General features: G+C 37.2%; 1 protein-coding gene across 1 annotated transcript; it reads right to left on the reverse strand.

The window, feature by feature from the left end:
- Positions 1 to 2,586: 2,586 nt before the first annotated feature.
- SLC27A2 (solute carrier family 27 member 2) lies at positions 2,587 to 25,148 on the reverse strand. The gene is made up of 9 exons (XM_072402432.1): positions 24,916 to 25,148; positions 22,764 to 22,922; positions 20,068 to 20,192; positions 19,011 to 19,205; positions 12,675 to 12,765; positions 11,497 to 11,695; positions 9,785 to 9,882; positions 6,214 to 6,344; positions 2,587 to 3,754 (listed from the first exon to the last, which is right to left on the reverse strand). The coding sequence occupies exons 1-9, from the start codon at positions 25,097 to 25,099 to the stop codon at positions 3,578 to 3,580; spliced, it is 1,359 nt and encodes a 452-aa protein (XP_072258533.1). The 5' UTR covers positions 25,100 to 25,148; the 3' UTR covers positions 2,587 to 3,577.
- Positions 25,149 to 25,456: the final 308 nt, after the last annotated feature.

Consider the following 25,456-nt stretch of genomic DNA (forward strand, 5'->3'; position numbering starts at 1 on the left):
TTGTGAAGCTCTGTGTAATATGTTGGCACTATATATATATACAAGGTAATAATAATTGACAAAATCTATCTGATTTGGTGACCCTTGTAAATGGGATATCAAAGGACAGGAAAGCCAAACCTTTACAGTTGTCCCCAAAAGGGCAATTACCGTAAGATAACTGTACCTAACAGAAACTAGCAGAGAAGCAATTGGTAACTTGCAAGTTAATTTGGGGCCTGTAAAGTGAAGTAGAATGGTGCAGTGCGATAGGAAGCATGAAGGGCAAAATTTCAACTATAAGTTGAAGCTGTTTCTTTGTGAGAGACAGGGACAACCAAGGACAGTCCAAACAGGTTTGTCTTTCACTTTTTTTTTAGCAAGGCAGTAAATAAACACAGATCACTGCATAAGGGCATTGTACAGCAAGCTATAACATAAAACAAACCAAACATTTACTCAGTGGAGCCACTAATGTCAGATTCTTAAGCTGCGTACACACGGCAAATTTTTCTCGCCCGATAATCGGTATCGGCCAATTATCGGGCGAAAATCTGCCGTGTGTACAGTCGGTCGTCGTCCATCGTCCGACGACCGTCCTGGCGGATCCATGGACGATGGACGACGACCGATCCTAATGAAAGGGAAGGGGAGAGCGCGCAGCAGGGTGCCGCTCCGTCGCTCTCCCCCTCCCCTCTCCATAGAGCATGAACGGTGCTGTATGTACAGCATCGTTCATGCATCTTGCAGTCTTTTCTCGTTGGAAAGGATCGTGAAAGATCCTTTCCAACGAGAAAAATTGCAGGTGTGTACGCAGCTTTACTAACAGAGTAACCACAACAGGTTCCATAAACGGGCTGCTCTTAGTACCTTTTTGTCTTACCCAGTAGCAGGCAATTACAGCCTCATTCAGCCCACATAATAAAACTCCCGTGTACAGCTGACATTAAAAAACAGGTCTAGGTACTAAATATGTGGATTTAGGACTACATGACCCAACCAAGGTTCTAAAAAACCAGTGTCCAGAATTCAGATCAGAACTTATAATACATAACTATTTCTTTTACAGTTGGTAATATCTATCATTTATTTTTGTAGACGCAAGTATTAGGGCATCAGTCTAATTTTCTTTTTGTAGACTGGTGAAATACTAAGGATTTGGACATTTTTATAAAACCATATTATGAGGTTTGATGTTTCCTACAGTTCAATCAATAGGAATGAAGCTTCAGGTCCATTGCTATAATGTTGACAGATCTAATAACCACCTCATGACAAATGTGAAATGGATTATCAAAGCACAAAGGTAACAGTATTGTGGACTTTGATAGTTTTCATTATCTTTCACAAACATGCCAAGGTTGCAGTCTCAGGAATTATCAGTTGGGCCTATGGTTGTTATTGATAACCATGTACCGCTACTAATCACACTATATTCCTAAATTGGTTCCAAAGTGTGTGAATGTAAAGAATTAGATGATATGCATTCATTATGTGATTCCGGAGGTAGATTCTAGCTGACTTCATGGTCAGCATTGCCCAGAAATTGAGAATATAGCAGCAACCAGCACAAGATTGGGTCCCAAACTGCCACAGCTAAGAGGAAGTCTAAGTTCCCTTTAAACTGAACATTAAGCAGCATTAAAATGTGAAACAGAAAACCATCCGAAAATACTCATAATCCAATCCAGCTTTCCCATTATTTGTGTCACCTTACCTGAAGCCAATTATTGTGATGTTATCTCCTGACTAGGAGAACCTGTTGTACTTTGTATACAGTATGATGATGTTTTGTGTGTAGGAATACCTTTACTTTTTTAAAAAGGTTGCTAAATGTACAGCGATGAAGTGTAAAGTTTGGTAAATTTATATAAACTAAGGTCCAGCATGCTATAACCAGATTAGTGAAAGATTTACTGTGCTTGACTGCTTTGGGTTGCTATATTTGTCCTAACAAATACATTTGAATAGGAGGCAACCATGTTACCATATTTATTAGAAGAACTGTTGCTTCTTTTAAATACCTGTATGTAGCCACAGTGCCCAACATGTGTTCCTTAGGGCCCCTACAGATATTCTGTTTTTCTTGTCTAGGTCTTTACTTAGGTCATTAAAAAAAAATCTTTATAATGACTCCTACTAGAGAATATGCTCTTACACTACCTTACATTTCTGTACTGTGTAACCTTTTTCTAAATTTTTTCACCTGATATTTTATAATGGATTTTTCCAAAAGAAACATCTCCGGTCTCCAACGTTTATAGCATTTTAAATTTCTCTTGCAGCATGACTGTATTCTTTGATCATATTCTGCAGCATGTTGCAGTCTTTTATCATTTCTTGAAGCATGTCTGTAACCTTTGACCACAATTTCATAACCATAGGGGGTTAATACTTGTTATAATATATATATGATCTGGGTGGGAAGAAATTGTAGCTGGGTGCCAGCCCTTGAATTGTGAACCAACTATTCTGTAACCATCCAAAAACAGCCAGGTGGTTATTGAAAAGTGCCGGGTGGTGCGCCCTTCTAAAAGGGGCTGGGGAGAACACTGATATATATAAATATATATATATTTATTTATAAGCACACACACACATACAATCTGATATCATTTCTCTTTTTATAAATTATCATTCTTTTTAATATTTTCATTCCATATACAAGCTTGACTAAGCTGTCAAAAACCATGACATGATGGGCCTGAGGCAAACTATAACACAGACAGTGGGGGCTTTAATGGTGACCTAATATTCACATAATTTAAAAGTTAAAACAAATGCTGCACCTGTTCACGCACCACTGGCAGTATTATAGTTTACCCAAACTTTTGTCACTGACACATATGCTAGTCAGCTCCAAAAAGTCAGCTATAAAAAACAAACTCTGGGTCAACACTGAGCCAACATTGGTATATAAAGTCTTCTATTACATTTATGTCTTCATGTTTTATTAAAAGATGACATGATAACTGTTCTAAATTCCCCACAACAGAACAATTAACAATTTATTTTCTTTCTGGACATCAGTGTGTGACAATAATTTACTTATTATGTTGGTAACAGTAATAATATTTAAACATTTCTGTACAAATTTCACACCACTACAGTATGCTGGCTTGTTTTTCAATTCATTAGTTTTAACATTATAAATCTCATTAACACATTGTCCAGGCTTTTTCATGTCTACCTAGAGGAATATTCTCAGCCTTGATGTTGCAGCAACCTGAAATCTATCTTGCAATACTGAACCCATAAACTATTTTCATCACTCATTAAAGGGCAAGCAGTATCATCTTCTGTAATGTATTACAAAGATTGCTCTAAATGAGCAGTGCTGAGTATTGCAGCTGTGTTACAACACATACCGCTCCTGTTGTTTATTTTTGAAACTCGTGTCGGGGGTCAGAGCTTACAAATTGGCCCCAGTGGGGCACTAATGGCATCCTGAAGGAATTGATGTTGTTACTTAGTTACCCTCTTTAACAGTGGACAAACATTACCATACAAATAATATTTTTTAATGCAAAATAAACTAAGTGCAGTGTCGACACCCAGCTTAAGACAGATGCACAGTACCCAACGGAGCGTCACAGTCTTACAATTTAATTTTTTTATTTTTAATGTCTGTATATATAGTTTGCGTCATGGGCACATATTTCTTTTCCCTCTCATCCTGAAAATAAATGGGGTCAGTGATCGTGGATGGATCGAAGCCTTGTTTTACAAGCTCCACCTTGCGCTGTTTAAAAGTTCCTGTGATTTCCAGTTCATCCTAAACAAAAAAAAAATAATAATAAAATAATTAGTATCGGTCATTTGATGATACATATGTGATGTGTATATATATATATAATGTGTATAATATAATTTAAGGGATATGTCTTCCCAATACATAGAGCATGGTCACTTTAAAACTAGGGTATATGCTGGGAAAAGAGTCCAGGAGTAGTGGAAAGCAACTCTGCTAGGGTTGTTATGGTCAATTTATTTCAGGGCCCTGGACCCTGGAATGGGAAGGAAGGCACAGGTACCATTCCACCCAGGTACACCCAGAAGTTTGGCCACAGGAAGACTGGAGGTCTGTCTTACTGTAAATGGAAACACTGCAGCTAGGCTGCAAACAAGCCTTTGTGGAAGTGGATTGGGAACCTTTTTGTTTTATAGGAAAAGCTGTTGATGCTATTTTTATATGATTTATAGACTGTGGAATTCTCACTAGGGACTGTACTACAATGTGCTGTACTGTGGACTCTACACCTTCCTCATAAAGCTGCCGTAAGCTGCCTTTTTCATTTTATTTTCAATATATCCTGAAGGATTCTATTTTGTTTTGGATCAAAAAAAAAGAGAAGTGGACAGTTATCAAACTTTTCTGTGAGCTTGCTGCAAGAGCTAATTCCCCTCCATAGCATAATATAAATACACACACACAAAACAGTCATGTGAAAGAGTATGTAAGTAATAGAAAAAGTATAGAAATAATAGACATTGTTAACTGGAAAACATTAGATCCTTATTAAGTCAGTGCCTACAGGTAAAGGTGATATACTTGAATATTACAGAAGGAAAATGTGCCCTTTCAACTATTTAGTCAACAAAAATATCAACAGATGTAATGGTGTACTGTGAATATGTGGCTCCATAAGCCAATATCGCCCCAATTAGCAAAAAAGCATTTCTTGGAAGAATTTTTATTTTTGCAATCAAATAAAATTCTAATTGCTCCTGAATGCAAAATTCTTCCATTTACAATATGATTTTTTTTTGCCAGTTTGAGACAAATTACCAGTCATTTAAAATTCATGCTAATGTTTATTTTCCTTACAGTTGAATGGTTCAGTTTAATTTTTAGGGCCTTGTATACATAATGAGGGCCTTTTGTAGCTCTTTTAATATTGTCATGATGATCCCACACACATCAAAAGCAAAGAGAACACCATACCCTAGATATCTGAGGTTTAATAAGGACAAGGTCTACCAGTATACTCCCTAAGGGCTTGTACCCATTGGTGCTTTGCATTTGAGGACCTGTTAACACAACACATAGCAATGCAAGTGACACACGTTGTGTTACCATTTACTTTAACATGGCATCCTTAATACAACTTGTACACACAGTACAACAAGCTGTAACACATGACAATGAAAATGCACATGCTCTTTAGAAAATGTAGTGCAGAGAAGTAGTACAAACAGACGTACACAGGTTTTTATTGGGACTTAATCTGGTACAACTAACTTCATAGATTTGAAGCAGCAGTAAATGTATGTATGTACTTTTCCACATAAAAAGTTGCATTTTCATAAATGTGGATTATGAGAAATAATACAGTATGTTTCAGTTTTATGTGTCATTTATTATGAGGTATCACCTTTATCAGTAGGAACTCTTTGAATGAAGATCTAATGTTTGCCTTCAATATGTTAAAAACTCCACCATTTTCATGAAGTGTATGTATACAGTATACAAGTAGTCCCCGGGTTACATACGAGATAAGGACTGTAGGTTTGTTCTTAAGTTGAATTTGTATGTGAGTCAGAACAGGTACATTATTTTAATAAATGCAATTAGGACAGATGTTTGTCTCAACATATTATTAGGCAGGGTGGTGTCAGTTACTGTATAAAATCCTCACTGTGAGTTAATCACAATCAAAGCAAAAAACAACTTTATGGAGCATAGACATTCATTAACTTCTGGAGTAAGCTGTGCTTTGATATGTAAAAAGAAACAACTGCAGAGTTTGTCTTGGTCATTAAAGAGTTACAAGAGGTTGCAGAAAGAGCTCAGTCCTTAAGATCACCCTCAACCTCAGCTTTGTTTAGCAAAAGATTTCTTCTGCAAGTCATGCAAACTGTCCCCCTCCCCCCACCAGCCCTGTTAATATTTAGGAGTCAACCGTATGTCGGAAGTCTTTAACTCAAGGACTACCTGTAAATAGTGAAACATTTCAATTTCATTCTAAGCTCTCATGCCCATTACTAATCTTACTAATTAACATGGTTTCTACATTTATCATTAATCAGTTTCTTTGTACTATACTTGACACTTGTACTATACCCCCCAATTTAGCATTAAACTATTGTCCTTCCTGATGCCCAGACCCTGAGGTAACCCGTATCCCCCATATTTATGATTTGGTAGGAAGCCATAATAAGTTATAGAAATGATACCAGTAATTTTAATATCTGAATTTCTGAACAGCCCTAGGGAATAAATAGAAGTTTTACCTGGATCCTAATGAAGCGCGGTCTTGCATAGTTTGGCAGAAAGTCTCGAACATGTGCATACAATTTTCTACCATCAAAGTTCTCATATTTTCTCAGCTTGAGGGTGGCCATTCCAATCCGCCCTTCATGATCTGTTTAAGAAACCACAAAATTATTTAGAATACTTCTGTACAAGATATTGGATAGAGAAGACCTGAGAGAGATCAGCAAGAGCTGTGTGTTACAAAACCTCATATTAGTAAAACCAGTCTTGGCACCATTGCTGCTTACTTTAAGTACTGTGCCGGTTTGGGTACGATGCTGGCAGACTTTACCTCACCACCTTTCTCCAAGTACCGTACAACAAGAATGTACCTATTATGTGTCAGAACACCTGATATACACGTTTGTTCACATTCATTCAGTGAAACACAGACAAGGAAGATAGATTTGGGCCCCTGTGCAGAACTGACTTGGGTCCCCTGGCAAAGTGACTTAGATCAAATACATGATTTAGATGTGGAGATAAAGGCAGGTGCATTTTCATGCAAACATTGCATTATAACTTCTTCCATGATCCCAACCGAGACTCCCTATTAATTATTTCTTTGGACATGTAGGGTTTTTAATGCAAGATGCACTTTTTTTTTGGAAAAGTTAAACTTTACATATTGTTTTACTAGTCTGGTTTATTTTTTTTGGATCACTTTATATTTCTGACGTGCTGGTTTTAGATTACTTCTGATTATACATATTCATCCTAAAATCAATTCAAACTGTTCAAATTTATGATAGTCTTACTTCAAAACCCAGAATACCTCTTAAAATATAATTTTTTTTGCAAATTTCTTGTTTTTTTTTCAAATAAATGAAGGTTAATAAATAAATAATTAAATAATAAATAAAGTTAAAAAACTAGAATTTTTCCCATAGAAGCCAACAGGATTTTCTGTTGAATTTGTAGCCTGCAACAGAAATATGACAACTGGAAATTGATTGGCTGCCATGGGAGCACAGACACTTCAACAGGTTAGTACATTAGAGAGGAATTAGTTCTGCCCTATCTGACACTTAATAATAATTATCTGTAATTATGTTTTGAAACGATGCTATTTGCACATTAGCACTAATTAACTTATCACCATAAATTACGCAAATACATTATAGTTACAAATCACCTTACAAGGAAGTCTTCTAATAGGCAACCAAGTAATTGTGCCATAGAAATCTAGTTCTGTTTATCAAAATCCAGGGTGCTCCATTAGCCACAATACTACATACAGGTGTACAATATCCTAACAGATGTTAGTTGTAAATTAGCATGAAAAATATATACCTTTATAATGATTCCTTTCTAATTATGATTGAAGAAATGAACTGGTCAACCAGGACTCAGTGGGCAAGAAAGTAAGCTGGGTGCCCAGAATTATACCTCTTGTCTATGTTCACCATCATTCCATGGTGACACACAATAGACCTTATTTATGAAAAATGAGAATCAAAGAAGAACCAATGATCAATGTCACACTTGGGGAGAGAGGGCCACTAGGGGGCGCTGCGGCTTGCACAGAAATGGTGTGAGCCCTGAGAAGGGCCAAGGTGCAGAGTCTAAGCAGTAACCAGGTCTTCTCCAGAGCCTCTAGTGGTGAGGATGTTGTGCTGCTGGTTACTGCCAGGTTGCGATTTTTAGGCACACCAGGGTGGGCAGCATACTGGACAACAAGGGGTTAACACCTCAGCTGGACAGGGGAAGTACTAAAATAACTACCTGGGTGGTTACCCCGAGCCTGGTTTGGGGTAAGAAAACTTTAAGCGTAAGCGTTTACCCCGAACCTGGTAAACTGGTACCCGGTAAGGTAGCTAAAAATAGAAACAAGCGTTACAGTGCAATCTGATTATCATACAACATTGTATGACAATCGGATTACAACTGAAAAAAAACACTCACCTTGTCCCCGCAGCTCCTCCTGAGACGTCTGTCCTCTTCTGTCTTCTCCTGGTGTGTGCAGAAACGATCTACGGGGTTTCCCGGACATATTTCGGTAACTTATGCCTAAGAATTATAGCCTACAATGTATAAAAAATTTCCATGCAAGAAATGTAACACTTTTTGCATGGAAATACAGAACGCTTATTCATTAGAATAATGAGAACGCTCATTAGAACGCTCTGCGTTTGCATATGCGTCCCTTGGCAAATCCTGATGAAGTCAGTGCGTGCGCCCGTCGACGGGGCTTGTGGCGGGAAATTCAAAATTTTTGTATTGGATTCAATACAAAGTCCTGTATCCAATCCAATACAAAATAATAAAAAATATATTAATGTGGTTTTGTCTATACGTATGTGACTTTGAATTAATGCATTTCCAGTATTTTCAATTTATTTATGCATTCTTGTTTAGGCTTTTTACATGATTGTGTGTTTCAAACTTTATTATATTCAGGATATCTAGACCCTTGTTTGGACATATTTCAGTTACAGGTCTACAATATAAAAAAAAATGTTCACGAAAAACAGTGTACCGCTTTTGGTACAGAAATCCATACATCAGTGAAACGCCAAGGTGGTTAACCAACAGGTGTACAGGAACTGCTCAGCAGAGCTAGGGGGCTCGGCACTAGTGGAGACACATTGCACGAACGCTGAGTGTTGTGTCTGAGCTAGCTAAACAGCCAGGGATAAATAGGCAAGTATCTGATTGGCCTTCGGGGTGAGCAAAACTGATAAAGCTGGGAAACGTAGGCAAGGCACACCCAGAGTCAGAACTGCCAGCATGCACAGGAGAGAGGCGCCTGTGCTTTAGTGAGGAAGAGGTAAGTGTCACAACCAATATTCCATCATTTTTTCCACAAAGTTTTTTTCAATGAGTGAGAAAAAAAGACGTCAACTGAAACAGACAGTAAGTTTAGTATATATCTCAATGATATTATATATATTACAGGGTAGAAGGGTTTAAAGATTATATTCAGCACAATCTACCACATAGGTGCATGCAGTAAAGATATCATGATGACTGGTATCAAATTTGTAAGGGTTTTGTTTATTTTGTATAGGCACTAACCTTCCTGTTGCCCCTCTGAGTATCCTGCAATGCAAATGTAAAAGGGGACAACTAAAACTAATTAGCCCCAAATTATTATGTATAAATAGAAAACAGGAAACAGCAAAGAAAAATGAAGAAAGTAAGAGGGAGGGAAGGGGAAGAAAGGAGACTGAAGGTGGATAGGCGTGTTTACCACTAGGTTGCATGCCAGTGATATTTGAAACTCAGGTTAACTGAGGCCACACATGTATTTAATCCAGGGAATCCAAAATATCAGCTATTTCTATAAGAATTATTGCATTTGACCATATGCTTTTCATTTATAAAGGTGCATGTAAGTTGCTGTTTGACCTCTAATAGAAAGAGAAGATTTCTTCCATTTCACTGATGCTATTGTGTGTCCAATATTTTTCAAAGTTTAGGATGGTTATAATAAGTGTCTTCTAGCGCATTCATGCAGAGTATACCACATTAGATAAAAAGTAAGAAAATTAATTTATAAAAACAGTCTATAGTATTTTGTGAAAAGATACAAGGTATATTCCTTACTTGGGACAGGTACTCCATAGACATTGACTTCTTCTATAAAAGTCACCAGACTCAAAATATCAGCAACCTCGGTAGTAGCAACGTTTTCCCCTTTCCATCTGAAATGGAAAATATAACAATTGAATGTATACAATTGCATGCTGTAGACACATAACCCCATGTAAACAAGTGCTTTAGGAAGAACCTTTAAAAGTACTGTAAAGCAAATTGCAGGTTAGAAAATTATGCCTTCACCATAAACAATGCATTCTAATCTCTGTTAATGACAGGCATTTTGTTCGCTTTAGGAAAACAAATATATTCAGCAGAGAAAAAGCCTGAAACACTTGCTGCTTCTACAGACTCCACTTGGTATGACTTGTTCTATCTCCACTTCAAGTTCCAGAGATCTTCTATTAAATCATATATATGGCATAATATTTATTTTATGCCCAGAATAATATTAGAAGCTGGGGTCATTTTATATCCACATTTACATATGGGTCTTCTTTCTATTTACAGCTAAAATATTAACTGGGTTCATTTTTTACCTAAATCTAGGGGAGTAAATAGATTTATTTTATATTCACACGTAAAATAGTAGCAGAATTAAATGCCCACCATTTAAATAGGCAGATTTGCTAAATTTCTGCCCAGACCTAGCATGGCAGCCCATTTTAGTAAAGCTGCACCAGGCAGTTAAAGATATACTTTCATCAGTGAACCTAGGGTGATCCAGCAAATCTAGAAAGGATCTGGTTCAGATCCAGGATTGAAAACAAATGGCTTTTAGGAAATCCATTCCAGGTATGCTGGATCACCCAGCTTCACTGATGAAATTGTATCCTCTCCAGCCTTGAAAAGTTTTAATAAATCAAGCCCAATATTCCAGTGGTTGTTATCTAATTGTTGTTTTTTTTTATTTGATTTACATTTGAGTTACATTCATCCATTAGCAACTCTCTGTCACAATATTTCAGGTATATTTGGTCTGCTTTTGAATGGTACATAAACAATTTGTTCTTTATATTAGCTTATACTTATTAATACATTGCTTTTGAGTATATTATGGGACTGGATTAGCAAAACGAGGTTGTCAAAATGCCAGCATTTTTATGGTTTGGAAAGGGTTGGGATAAGTTAAAATCCACCAGAAATAAAATTTCCCCTGTGACCCCATTATATACATTTATCTTCACTACCTATTTTTGTAACAAATAGTAAATGCAGATGTCACTACGAGAGACAAGGCACAGCAGCAATAAAAACATTGTCAGAAAGTCCTTCCTCATTCTACTAAAATATATGCTTTGTAATACAGTATGTCCCTGTTGAAGAGAGATATGCCAGAGATATATGACAGATAAAAAATAAACCATGCAATTAGGTTAATTGGCTTCCCAAAATAATTGACCTTAGACTGTGTTAATGACATATGACTATGGTAGGGACATTAGATTGTAAGCTCATTTGAGGGACAGCTAGTGACATGACTATGGACTTTGTACCGTGCTGCATATTATGTTGGCGCCATATATGTTCTTTAATATAATGTTTTTATAAATCAAGCTCTATGACAAACACATTTGTCTTAAATAAAGTAATGCTTTTTGTACTCTTCATGTGTTTATAACTGACATTAGGTTCACTATAGGGCCATTGAAGTACTAAGAAATCCTCTATCATTTTTTTTTTAAACTGCAAATGATTAATATTGTTATGTTATCACTTACCTAAATGTGTCTCCAACTCTGTCATGGAAATAAATAAATTTCTGCTGATCGACCATTAAAATATCCCCAGTATTGAAATACATGTCTCCTTTGCGGAACACATCCTTAAGTATCTTTTTCTCTGTATGAGTCTTGTTTCCGGCATAGCCCCCAAATGGTGATAGTTTAGTAATCTTGCTGACCAGTAGCCCAGGCTGTCCTAGAAAAGAAAGACAATTCAAGATAAGCAGAGACATAATGGATAACTGTTATAGACCATGATTACAGTACATCTGTTGTGGGAACGTTATAGGTACTGCTAGTGCTGATCCCCTAAAGTCTAGTTACCTGGCAATGTAATAACTTAAATCTAAAATGATGTCATGTTCAGCAGAAAAAGGTAATACGAGATAGATTAGATAGATAGATAGATAGATAGATAGATAGATAGATAGATAGATAGATAGATAGATAGATACATCATACATACATACATTAATACAAGAGTTAAAGTGAGCAGCTGCAAAAAAATGACCATCTACAGTGCTCCCCTCAGACCCTTTTAGCTGGGCACCTCCTGGCAATTTTCAGTAACCACACAGTTTTTGGGTGGTTACTGAAAAGCTGAGACACAATTCCCTTTACTGGACAGCTGGGGATCGAAAAATGGGACATGCTAACGGGGTGGGCATTAGAAAGTTGCAATAAAGTATGGTGAGGGGTGGTGAAAAGCCAATACAATTATAGGGGTTACTAGATAAATAAAAATGTCTTAGCTGTTTTCAGATTACTGATATGAAATTTTTACTCTGGTGAAATGAGATGAGGTGAACCTGTGCTCACTTTAAACATCCAATTTTGAGCAGATAGATAAACAAAAGTACTGATTTCTTCTTTATGCTATTGAATGTTTGCAGTGATTGTACATTCATGTTACCTCACTTCTCACGTTAATGTGGTGGATCTATAAAAGGTAAAGAAAATGTTCACTAGGTAAAAGAAGATTAAGGAAGGAGCTTTATTCACTTCACTCATCTAATCTTTTACAAGCACATTCATATCTTTTTCACATCTGGATTTATCCTGCACATTATTGTTTATTTATATAGGGTAAGTGAAATTTTACTTTGTAATGTTAGTATTCTATACTCTTTTAGTATATAAACCCCATTGGATGAGTTTGTCAATTTATTACACACCTCTCTTGGCCCTGACACAGCGGCCTTTGGCATCTCGGACCGGCTCATCCTTTTCAATGTCGTATTTAATAAATTCATATGGAAGTATTTTCTGTTAAAACAAAGGAGACTTGTTAGAATTCAGAAATACATAGTAAAAGCTGAATGATATATTTACAAATGTAAAAATATGTACATATTTTGAAGGACACTACTTTACCTTTGGATTGTCCAGGAGCACAGTATACATGACATGTTTTTAGTATTGGGTTTTTATTTTATTTATTTGGGTAGTAATTTTTAAGACCCCTTTTTCTTGGATACAGTGTTATACATAGCTATGATTTTACTAATATATTTTGCACAAAAGGTGTTGTAATTTTGTTTCTGGAATAAATTAGGAATCTTTTCAAACACTACTGTGGCCATTTTGTATTTAAATATTTTTATTGAATTTTAAACAAGGTAATTTTGATAATATAATAGCACAACAGAAATCATTGAAAAACTCATGAAAACTATAGAAGTGGCTTAAAATATTGCAATAAAATGAACAACTGATAATAACGAGTCAAAAATAAATAAGCCATGGGTCACTTTTTACAATAATGTCTCATTAGTGTAACAAAAACAAGAGGAAAAAGAAAAGGAAAGAAAAAACAAAAAAGGAAAAGAGAAAAGAAGAGAAAAGGGAAAGGAAGACTTCACGAACCAGACTAGAAGAACTTTTTTTTAATTATATTACTTATCAATTGCACTGGGGAACAATTTTGAACACATTTTTTGTTGACTTAATTTTTTAAGGTAATTTACACTAAAATAGGTATGCTGATTCTGAAAGTGCAGTTAGTTTTCTTCTATCACGTCAGGTTTTTCCTCTACCGCTTATAATAAAGCGGTTACTGTAACGTGGATTTGTATAGGCTATTCATTTACATGCAAGACAGTGTGGTCGGAGGTTGTGGTCTGCTCTACGTAGTGAATAGACAAAACTTATTTTTCTACTTACACATGTATTTTTTTTCTTTCAGATCATGTCTGGCTCCGCTGTTTCTCATTGTCAGTGCCTAAACAAACCCGATTCATTTTGTTATATCTGTGGCAGTTTCATTATTCCCAGTCAAAGAGCGAACATCAGCACATTTTTTAGCGCAAACCTATTTGGCACATTTCAAAGTTAAACTTAGTGATCAAGATAAGTCATGGGCCCCTCATAAGGTGTGCAAACAGTGTGTTGAGGGTTTAGGGATGTGGACAAAGGGAACACGTGATAAGATGCCATTTGGTATACCTATGGTTTGGCGAGAGCCAGGAGATCATTTCAGTGGCTGTTACTTTTGTAAAGTGAAAACTTCAGGATATAACAAGAAAAATAAATGTAACATAGAGTATCCTAGTCTACCATCGGGTATACCCCCAGTGGCTCATTCAGATGAAATCCCAGTGCCGGTTTTTGTTACACTACCCCCTCTTGACAAAAATGATTATGGTGATGAACTAGGTGACAACAATGATGAAGAAAGAGTTTGATCAGCATGAGTTGAGTGATTTGGCACGTGATTTGGGACTATCAAAGAAGGCTTCAGAACTCCTAGCATCAAGACTGAGAAAATCTTACTTGAAAAAGGAACAAAGGTATCGTACTTTCCAACCAGAGAAATTGCATTTCTGCAGTACTTTAGAAATGACAGTGGCTTTGTGTATTGCAATAACATACCTGGTTTAATGGAGGAATTGGGAATTCCAATCTATAACTAAACTGAATGGTGACTTTTCATCGATAGCTCAAAGCAGAGCTTAAAGTGTGTCCTCCTTCACAATGGAAATATATTTGGGTCAGTCCCAATTGGTCATTCAGTTTCTCTTTGTGAAGAATATGCAGCCATAAAGAGAGTCATTGAGTTGTTGCAATATCACCAACACAATTGGGTCATTTGTGTTGACCTCAAAATGGAATGCTTCCTTCTTGGTCAGCAACTTGGATACACCAAGTATGCCTGTTATCTGTGCATGTGGGACAGCAGAGTTCGTGAGAGACATTGGGTGGAAAGGAATTGGCCTCCAGGATCTGCCCTAAAACCAGGTGATCCAAACCTTCTACATGAGCTACTTGTTGATAGAAAGAATATTATATTGCCACCTCTGCACATGAAACTGGGTCTGATAAAGCAGTTCATTAAAGCTTTGCCAACTGAAGGAGACTGTTTCAAGTACCTCATTTTGGCATTTCCTAGCCCTATTTGAAAAAATAAAGGCCAGTGTGTTTGATGGTTAAAATAAAGTTAAAATAATCAACCAGATGTGGAACTAAAATGGAGCTAAAGGTCTTATAGTACACATTAGAGAAACCATCTCGGCCAGGGACGCTTCCCATTTTGAGCAATTTAAGAACTATCACCATTTCCTCAGTTGTGAAGGGCTTCTCCAAAATTTTTTGTGCTTGGGCTTTAATTTAGTTAGGTTGACCCTTTGGAGAAAGGAGTCAGCACCTTTGTGGGGACCTGAATCTGATGAGCTATATAAATTTTTATAGAAGACTTCAAAAGCACATAAGATTTTTTCAGGGTTTTGTGTCAGCCTTACCATCGCTAAGTTTAATTTTAGGAAGGGAGTAAATTTTGAACCTGGGATTCAATTTATTACCTAAACGTCATCCTGGTTTTTCACCCCAAAGGAAGAATTTATGTGAGGTCCATTGCAAGGATTTCTTTGCTCTAGTGGTTAGAAGGAGATTAAGTTCCACACGCAAGGCTTCCAACTGTGATTTAAGGCCAATTTGGGTCTCTTTTGTGTTCCAATTGTAATTTATTATAGTCTTTGATTTTATCCTCAATGAGTTTATTTCGTGTTTTCTTACATGTTGAACCCATTCTAATGAGTTTGTCTCTAATGTACGCCTTGTGGGCCTCCTAATTAATAGCTGGTGATGTATCACCAGGATTATTAAACTGAAAAAACCCTGTAAAAGACCTTCAAATTCCGCCTGAGTAACAGGATCGGAGAGTAGACTTTCATTAAGCCTTTCATCTAAACTCGGGTTGATTCCCTTTTTGTTCTATTAGGTATACAACAAGAGGATCATGATCAGACCACAGAGTGGACAAAATGCGAGCTCTTTGCACAACTGGTATCACTTGTGATTGCATAAAAACATGATCAATGCGAGAATATTGATTATAGGCTGCCAAATAGTATGTATAATCTTTGGTTGAGGGTTTAATTTCGCTTCAAATATCAAATTGTTTCAAAAGAAGAGAGAGGCCATGACTCTTTTTCATGGGTTTCTATATCTGGTTGAGCTTTTTTTGTTTAGTATGTGGTCCAAAGCTAAATTAGAATCACCTAATAAAAAAGGAGAACCCTTAATCCTGGGACATATCTCATCCAGCAAAGCATGAAAGGAAGCAACTTTTCCCTCATCCGGAGTATAGTAGGTGACCACAGAAATTAATTGGTTCCCAACATTTCCAAATACCAATAGGAATCTGCCCCCTGGGTCCTGAATGAGCTCCGGAGGTGAAAAATTTAAACTTTTTCTAAAACACAGTAAGACCCCACATTTCTTTTTGTCAGAGTTTGCATTATAAAATATGGGGTAATTCTTATGAATGTATCTTGGGATGGAATTATTGGAAAAATTTGGATAATCCAAAATTAGGTAACCTTCAGAGTGTTGTAATAATAAAAAGCTTTAGATCTTTTGATCGGGGAGTTAAGCCCTGAGACATTATGTGAGAGAACTACTAGTTTGGGAGAGGTACCTGAATCATGAGTTAAATTAGCCAACATTGAGTCCTGGGTTGAATTGCGCTGTTTCAGGGAGATCACTGATACAGAAGTCTTCAAAAAAGCATGAAAGGGAGAAGAGGAAGGAGTAAAAGACACAGAGGAGAACACAAAAAGAAAAAAAAAACATTGAAAAAAAGTTGCAATTTTGATTGCTCAAAGAAGCGGAAAAGAGTGGGTTGTCCCCCAACCCCCGGGAAGAAATATGTCCCAGCCGTCGAGGAGAAATGGTATTCCCCATAGACTGAGGGCATGAGTAACCCGTCTAGCTCTCACAGCTCTTAAGATCAACTGAAAAAAAATGGGTATAAAACTATAAAGCAAATAAAATATCAACCTTAAAACCACCAAAAAAAACAAAAGTTAAAAAAGAAGTGCAAATAAACTAATAAAAATCAAGGACTATCAACTAGTAGGTAGGTAACCATAGGACTGCATCGTGTCAGTCATACTAAGGCACTTAATAACCTCCAACAGGCGACAAATATCAAAAACCTAGAAATGGCCTCAAGGTATCTTCTATAGGTGCTTTACAATTGATCTCACTTGTGCCAAAGTGGGTATAGTGTAGTTGGAGCTCCTTCCTCTGATGTGGACGGGGTGTCCCTTTTTGGAATGAGATCCAGATCTTCAAGAAGCCGTTCACCCTCAGCAAAGGAAGAGAAAGAAACATTTTTCCTTGAACTTGAAAAATTAATTTGAGAGGGAACGCCCATCCATATTTAATCTTATGGTTGATGAGAGCCTGTATAAGAGGTTTGAGAGCCCTTCTGCGTTAAATCACGAGCGGTGTCAAATCTGAAAAATTTTGAATCTGGTGGCCTTCCATCTCATAAATTTCAGGACCCCTTGTAACTTTCAATAGCGCTTCTTTGGTCGTATAAGAATGGGGTTTAACAATCACATCTCTTGGGGTACAATCCAGTTTAGGTGCTACTAGGGCCCTGTGTGCTCTATCAGGTTCAAAGTGGGAATCAAGTAAATCAGGTAGTAAAGCTTGTAGAAATCTCTTTGTGGCTTCTGTTACATCATTCACAGATTCCTGTGAGACCCCTGATACAAAATCTATTTTCTAGATTATCAATTTTAAGTTGCAGATCTTCTATTTGGTTGTTTAGTACTGAAAGTTTTTTGGGCATCTGGGAAATCCTTGAGATTGTCTCATCCACCTTTTTCTCAAACACATCAATTCTGGTGCCCAGAATCTGTATATCTTGCCTCAGCTCAGAGGTAATGGTGACTGTGACTTTGGCTAGTTCTGTTTGTAGAAGTGAAGCCAAATGTGAAAAAATCTACTTTCTTGTAATGGAAATGGTGGAGATGGAGCTGGTACAGGGGTATCTTGAGATAAGATTCTGAATCTGGAGCCAGTGGCCTTGGATAATGTTAGGGGGCTGTGGGGTTCAATATCTTCCCCGTGGTGAAATGGAGAGCCGGGGCCTGGTGATGCTGGTAGGGCCTTATGAGGAGGCTGAGATGGCCTGTGATCTGGAGAGATTTGATCCGCTTGGGTGCTGGCCAGAAAAGATTGAGGGAATGCATCCTCCCACCCTCTATCCATGGAGCCCATACTCCTACCTTGCTCAGCTCTCTGTTTTTCTTGTGTGGCAGAGTGTGCAGCTATGTGATCTTCTCATGGGGTTGCCATCTTAAGAACCACCCGTGTGGCTTGAGATCATGGAATGGGATCTTTAGCTTTGGTCCCGAACTTCCCCACTATCTTAAATCCATGCAGGGCAGAATCCAGATGCTGGCAGTACTCTTCTGTAGTGTTGCTGCCGCTTCCCGCTGCTGAAAGAGCTGGTAAAGAAACTGGAGGCGTGCCGAACAGTCTAGGCATCTACCTCCATGGATGCTGGCGCATGCTTTTTGGATTGCAAAGTATAGATGGACATTTGCATTTAACCTCATAATAACCATGGGCAAAGGGGTTATAAAGGGAGCATTAGATCACAATTTATTGGCACTCACAGCATTGGAGTGAGTTAGACACAGGCCCTAAATTTTAAATAGGGTCAAAAGACACAGTAACATGCTAAAAGTAAAAGGGCTGAAGGGTACTTGCATTAGGTTACATGTTTCTTAAGTCCCACTCTTCAGTGGTGTGTTTTGGGGGACTATCTATGCAACTTTCCCCCCTTTTCACATATCATTTACTTGTAGCCCCTGTTCACCCCCAATACTCAGCTAGCAATCATTTTAGGTGTGGAAGCTTCTCAGTTTGAACACAAGCACAGCCTCATGTAGCACTACCCCAGCAACCATAGGGAAGATGGTGACAGGCTACATCTGCGAAGCCAAGTAATAAGCTCAGCTCCACTTCTCTGACACATGGGCAGCTGAACAGGAGATTCTGCGGAAAGCCAGCAAAAGACATGCCTGCCAGTCCTGGAAAGAGGTGCAGTACAGATAAGTAGAGAGATACCATGGCGTTTTGCTGGGTTTGAGGTTTATTGTTGGGTTAAACTTTCTCTTTTTACCATCCTTATCACTTTAACCTTTCATTATACACCATTATATAAATCTGAAATCATACTTTATAATCCATTTTATTATTTTTTTTTTACTTACCTTGAGTAAGAAGTTCTCTCTACCCACAGCACCAACCGTGTTGGTGTAGTTGATAAACAATACATTTCCTTCAGTAGCTGCATAAAATTCATACATATGAATATCTCCAAACCTCCTCAGAAATTCACCCCACACATCAGTCCGTAAACCATTTCCAATGGCCATCCTCACATTATGAGATGCATCATCATCCGTCTGGGGGACAATATAAGAAATTACATTTAAGTGAATAGAACAGAAAAGCACATGTATACTGTGTAATAAGTTGTGAGTTCTGTTATTAGTTTTTAAAAACAAAAGATGTATATGATATATCTGTAGAATGTCGGTCTAGGAACTATCCTATTCACCCTGGGGATTAGTAAGGATATTTCTCTTGTGGGAGCATAGAGAACTATGCTTTATAAGAGGTTTATTTTTTCTTTCCTCTGGAACAACTGCAGATTTAGGGTTACAAAAATACAATTGTTATATTAATTTATGTACTTCTTTGTAGGGTAATTTGACGTTTAATTTTGCCTGTCTATATACCTATGTCTGAATTACACCTGCGTGGTGATATGCATTGCAATAGCACTATGTGTGTTAGTGCATTATGGTGCCATATATTCTGGATTGCACTCGACAATACATAGTAACAAAATTCTGTGCATTGTGGCATTGGGAAAGATAGTGCAGGTTAATTTTGGATTAGGTGTGGTGTGATGACAGTTTACTTAATTTGAGCAGAACAAACCTTAATACAATGCATGTTAATGTGCTAACACAATGCACCTCAGTGGAAAGATATAGGTGGGCCCTTACCCAGACTCAGCCACAGACAGCTTGTTTTTAGTATGGAAATGCTTATCTAACATCCTAGATGGACTTCCAGAGTTTTCAAGTGCTGACGCTGAAATGGAGAAGTCATTTCCTCTCCATACACATTATCAGCAATTTAGGGTGAAAACAGTCTCATCTGGCTGTCATGTTAAACAAGCACAGTATATTTACTGGCTAAAATGTAAATACTTTACAGGTACATTCCAGTGATACAGTGCAGCAGATCAACAGGTACCTTAGGACAATTGCAAAGGTATCGCAGTACTTCTCCAATATATTGTATAACAGTCACATTATACTTCCTGCAATCATCCCAGAACTGACTGGCCGAAAACTTCTTACGCAAAACTAGAGTGGCACCTGAGAACAATAAGAATAAATAAACACAAGAACAGGAGCATAAGTGTATACAAAATCACTGCTATAATTTATATAGTATGTAAAAAAGTAATATTAGTAATAAACATATAGTTCATCTGTCACAAAACACTAATGTGCTTGGGTTTTGATAGAAGCAGCCATTCCTATACTATCAGCTATACCTTAACTTGTATGCTATCTATTAGATAGTAAAAAGCCACTCTCATCAAAACTATCTGACACAGGTGTTTTGTTTGGATATAGAATTCCACCAAACAAAAACTGTTGTACTTTATGGTGAAAATTATAATAATGATTTCAGCAAGACATTTACTAATAGTTCTGCCGTCTACTGGACTATCTCCTCTTCCCAATATAATACAATTGATGACAGCAGGCAATACCTCCAAAGTTACTGCTGGGGGAAGATTTCTAGTTAAAAAGGGTGTTTAAAGGCCCCTACAGATGATAGATGTCAGATGATCGTGCTAGAAACAATATTTTCAAATTATTTCCAGTGACAGATGAATGAACGTTCTGCTCAATGGACAGGGGAGTTTCACCCAGCTGTGTTCCCCCCTATTGGAATGCACAGGGATCATTCCCGATTGGTTGTTCAACAATCTAGACGTGACAGATTAATAAACTATCTTGGGGGAAGACTGTACACTTTTTAGATTTTTACTCAAGATGATCTTGAGTGTTCAACATCTTGGTCAAGAATCATCTGAAGCGTGTACATAGTTTAAGAGTAGGTAATCCCAGACATTCTATTCAAATACTGCATTTGCTATTTAAACACATTGGTGTTTTTGCCTTTGAAAAGCAGACACATTTACCTTGGAATAGCTAACCAAATACAAATGTATACATTTGTTTAGTAAAAGCAGCATTTAACAAGAAAAGTCTGTGTTTGACCTGAATTGCCTGCAGTCCAAATGCATCTGAAAAGGAAAAGGTGCATATAAAGAACTACAGCATAAAGCAATGCACGTCAAACACAGCCATGTCCTCTGCTCAGTGAAAATCAAAAGGATTTTTATGACCAGTTTAATAAGTGTCCCAAGTAACAGAGTGCAGAATAACTTCCAATAGTTGAACAACTTACACAATGAATGGAAGATTTACATAGAAATTTGTTTTTTTTTTTTTTTTAAATTTACCAAATTTACTTTACCATGCAACTGAAAGCAACCCTCACTCCCAGAAGCATCCCCAAAAAAGTTCTGGATGGACTTCAAAACATCTTCTAAATTGCAGAAACAAGTCCAGCTGAATGTGACTAACTACTACTAGATATACAATGACCTGGATAAATGAGAACTTTTCACAGTTTGAATACAGATATAAACAGAATGCCTTTTAAAAAAGGCCAACATAAGTTATATAGTGGGCAGTTATGGGCATAATTTTTAAGTAGTTAATGTGACTTTTATCAAGCAATTACTATTGGTAACTCAACCACTGTCATTTAAAACTCATGTACCAGAAAGCTTCACCTATGCCTAAGGCTACATACACACATCAGATGATTCTCGTCCGATATTCCTTGCAGGGCTAGAGAATCGTAACAGGGTGCCGCTCTGTTGTTCTCCTCCCTCCCTCCCCTTGCTAAACAGCAGAACGGCACTGTATGTACAGCACTTGTTCAGTCTTTGTCATTGGAAAGGATTGTGAAAGATCCTTTCCAATGGCAATTATTGAACGTGTGTACACAGTTGTTATGCTGCCAGTATAAAGGTCAATCTCTCACTAAGAACGAGCACCAATAGGTCTGCTTGCCATAGCCAATATTACACAATGTTGGGGTGCACCATAACATTTTCTAAATGTGCAGTGAACACAGAGCCATTTTTTGACCATTTTTGGTGCTCCAAGCAAGACACCACTGGTGTTCCACCCTCCACATGAGCCATCAAGATTAGGGGTTGTGCTAAAGCGCCTTTGTTGTTTTTCCTTGAAAATGTATGTATTGCAAGCGCTTGAAAAAAAAAAACACTTGCATAACTGTGAAAAGTGGTTCAATTCAACTCTATAAAGGTGGCAAGTCACTCCTTGACTCTGCATGTAATATATAAAACTATTTAGGGGATAAATATTCTATTTTTGCTAGTAGTTACCACACTGTAGTAAAATACTGGTATATAGACTCAAAAGCATTTTACACAAAACATTTTCAACAAAACGCAATAAAGGCTTTAAAGGTCTATTAACGTGTGCACAGACCTTTGCTGTAATCCTGCTGAACCGCACATAGGGCTCTATTTAAAAACAGGCAATCAGACATTCCTCATGTTTCCTCAAACATTCCCTCGTGGGAAGCTCCCAGATCTATGTGTTTCAATGGCAGTAATTGTTTCCCACCAGCTAATGTTTGAGGGAATGTCAGATTCTATGTTTTATAAATAGAGCCCATAGTTTTTCTCAGACAGTCCAAAAGTCCAGTTTATAAAAATTTTTATAACAAGGAAAATTGTTGAAAGTAAACACTGAAAATGTTTGATTTTTTTCTGTATTTCTACATACAATTGGAGTCAGGGAATCTTTAAGCCTTAGAACAGAAAATATTACCTTTCGATATGCATCCATGGACTCCTATCAGCATAGCTGAGCTATGGTACAATGGAAGAGTAACGTAGATGATATCTCTGGGTCTAATATGACAGATATCAAAAAAGCTAGTGCCCAGTATGATGCGATTGTGATTTATAATAGCTGCCTTTGGAAGCCCTGTTGACAAAAAAGTGATTGATTAGCTAAAAATAGAAAGTGTTTATAACCAAAAAGTTTTTTTTTATTTAGTTTTGGATAGGGTAGGGAAAAATTAAAGTTACAGTCAGTTTATTTTATTTCTGCCTGTTCTGTTGGTAAGATTTCCTTTGCATACTGTTCTGGAGATGCAACAAGTGAAAGTCAATCTTTCCAAAGTAAGGTGATGACTTTCGTAGAGATGGTGAATGTAATCAGAGGCAGCAATAAAAACCACACAGGAGTTTAAACTTTCACAGGTCTATCCAAAACTTTAAAAAAAAGTTTGATACATTTTAAAAAGAAGTGTAGATACATTTTAAATTATGTAACCTGATTGCAGAAAAAAATAGTTTTTAATCCAGTTTTGTGTTCTGCTTGGCAAAATTCTATTGTATTTGGCCATACTTGAACACAACTGAAGAATGATTTAATAGGGCACCGATACTGTTGTTAGATGATGACTGAATACACATTCATCCTTACCTGTTTGCAGATCACAGTTGAAAAGATGACCAGACTACAGCAAACTTGCTGAACAATGACACTTATTAAATAAATGACTAGAGGGTATAGTCCTACAGTTGGTGGAAAAGGAGCCCTGGCAGGATCATCTGGATTGGTTTTCTGATATCATGGGAACCTGATTTACCATCCATAAGTTTTAATTTTACTCATGTTTATCATCACAACTCGTTTTTATCAACAGAACTTGTTTAGTTTGGTAGGTTAGGTCATATGAGCCGTGGAAGGGAACGGTGCCAGGTTCAAGGATGAAATATAATACAGCTGGGTTTTGTACAGCTTTACTAGCATGTGCTCTGGGAGATGTAACTAAATAATACAGTGGGTCTTATTTATTAAAACTCTCCAAGGCTGGAGAAGATACACTTTCATCAGTGAAGCTGGGTCATCCAGCAAACAAAGAATGGATCTGATCCAGGATTGAAAAAAAATGCTAACAAACAGCAAATGACTTTTAAGAAATCCATAACAGGTTTGCTGGATCACCCAGCTTATCCTCTCGAGTTTAGGAGAGCTTTACAAAATCAGGCCCAATGTTCTGAAGGAAAACTACATACATCTCTACATCTTAAACCTTTACACCAGCAAATGAATTATATTGTGGATATTCTTTCTCAACTTTTATCTCTGTGACACCATGGGAGGCAGATTTATAAAGAAGTGGCAATCAGGTAACAGATTGCCACTGCTTTGTTCACCTATTTTGATTGCCACTTTTATAATGACAAATGTATAAATGGACAATCAGATTTTACAATGGTGATACGATAATTCCCCTAAATTAGCGATCAGAAGCTCAACTACCTTGATTGTTTAAATTATTCCCAATGTTCTAAATTGCAGCCCATTCATTTCATTGAAATTCACGATCACTAATTTTGATAAGTATCATTCCTGGCAAAATTGGTGCTGGCTTTATAAATTACCACCTATGGACACATAATTAGGGGAGAACAAGGAGTCCCAAAGTCGGAGAGGATGAAAGTGAAATATGAAAATCCAGAGTTTCCAGCCATTCCTCACATTTAGTGGATTTTTTTGTGTCTGTGAGACCACTTCCCAATACGGTCTCTGGAACAGGAAAAGGTCAAGTTCTGAAGTTCAAACATTGGGCCTGATTTATTCAAACTCTCCAAGTTTAGAGAAGATACACTTTTGTCAGAGAACCAGGGTGATCCAAAAAGCCTGTAATGGATCTGGTCCAGGATTGAAAACATTTGTTAACTAATAGCAAATGATCCTAGGAAATTAATGCCAGGTTCACTACTAAAAGTGCTTCATCTCCATCTTTAGAAAGCTTTAATAAATCAGGCCCATTATGTGCAAAATGTTTTATCTGTGGTGGAGATGTATGTTTACAGTAGATACTCAAAAGTAAAAAGACTTCAGCCATGTCAACAAAGGCTGTCAACAAAAGACTTCAGCCGTGACAACAGTTTTCAACTTTTACCTGTTGTTCCTGATGTGTAGATGTACATGGCAAGTGACTTTCCAGTGATAAAGGACCTTAGGGATTTGGGAACGGAGTCAGGCGATGCAGCTTTAACTTTGTCCAGGAATGTCTCAGTCCCATCACTGACAGGTGTCTCTGAGACATAAAATACTTTTGCATTCTCTTTCTGGAGTTCTGGCATCACTTCATCTATGGCATCCTTCAGCTCTGATTAAAAAAAAAACATAAAACATTAAAAGTATAGCAATAAATATTTTAATCATAATACTGCAATATGATGAAAAAATAATCTATAATGCAAAATCTTTGATCTGGTTTTTACCGTATATGGCCCAGCAAGCTATTTTATTTTAAGCTTTCCCTGCACTCCTTCTTGCATACCAATAATCTAATATAAAAGCAGGTACCAGAGAAGCAAGTTGCTGTTAGTAGGTGACTATAAAACCTGCTCTTTACAACAGAATTTTTTTTCTTTGTGCCACAAGCCCTAAGAACCTCAGCAAGCTGGCAGCTGGGCATCTCCCTTTTGCCATGTATG

The sequence above is a fragment of the Pyxicephalus adspersus genome, chromosome 2 (assembly GCF_032062135.1).
Source record: "Pyxicephalus adspersus chromosome 2, UCB_Pads_2.0, whole genome shotgun sequence".
Classification (NCBI taxonomy): Eukaryota; Metazoa; Chordata; class Amphibia; order Anura; family Pyxicephalidae; genus Pyxicephalus; species Pyxicephalus adspersus.

Bases quoted from the DNA above. Each gene is read 5' to 3' on its own strand.
- SLC27A2 (XM_072402432.1), bottom strand. From the start codon at position 25,099: ATGCCAGAACTCCAGAAAGAGAATGCAAAAGTATTTTATGTCTCAGAG. The intron at 19,206-20,067 runs GTACCTGTTGAT...ATTGTCCCCCAG, and splicing joins ACCTTTGCAATTGTCCTAAG to ACGGATGATGATGCATCTCA. The intron at 11,696-12,674 runs GTGTGTAATAAA...TTTCTTTTCTAG, and splicing joins CTGTGTCAGGGCCAAGAGAG to GACAGCCTGGGCTACTGGTC.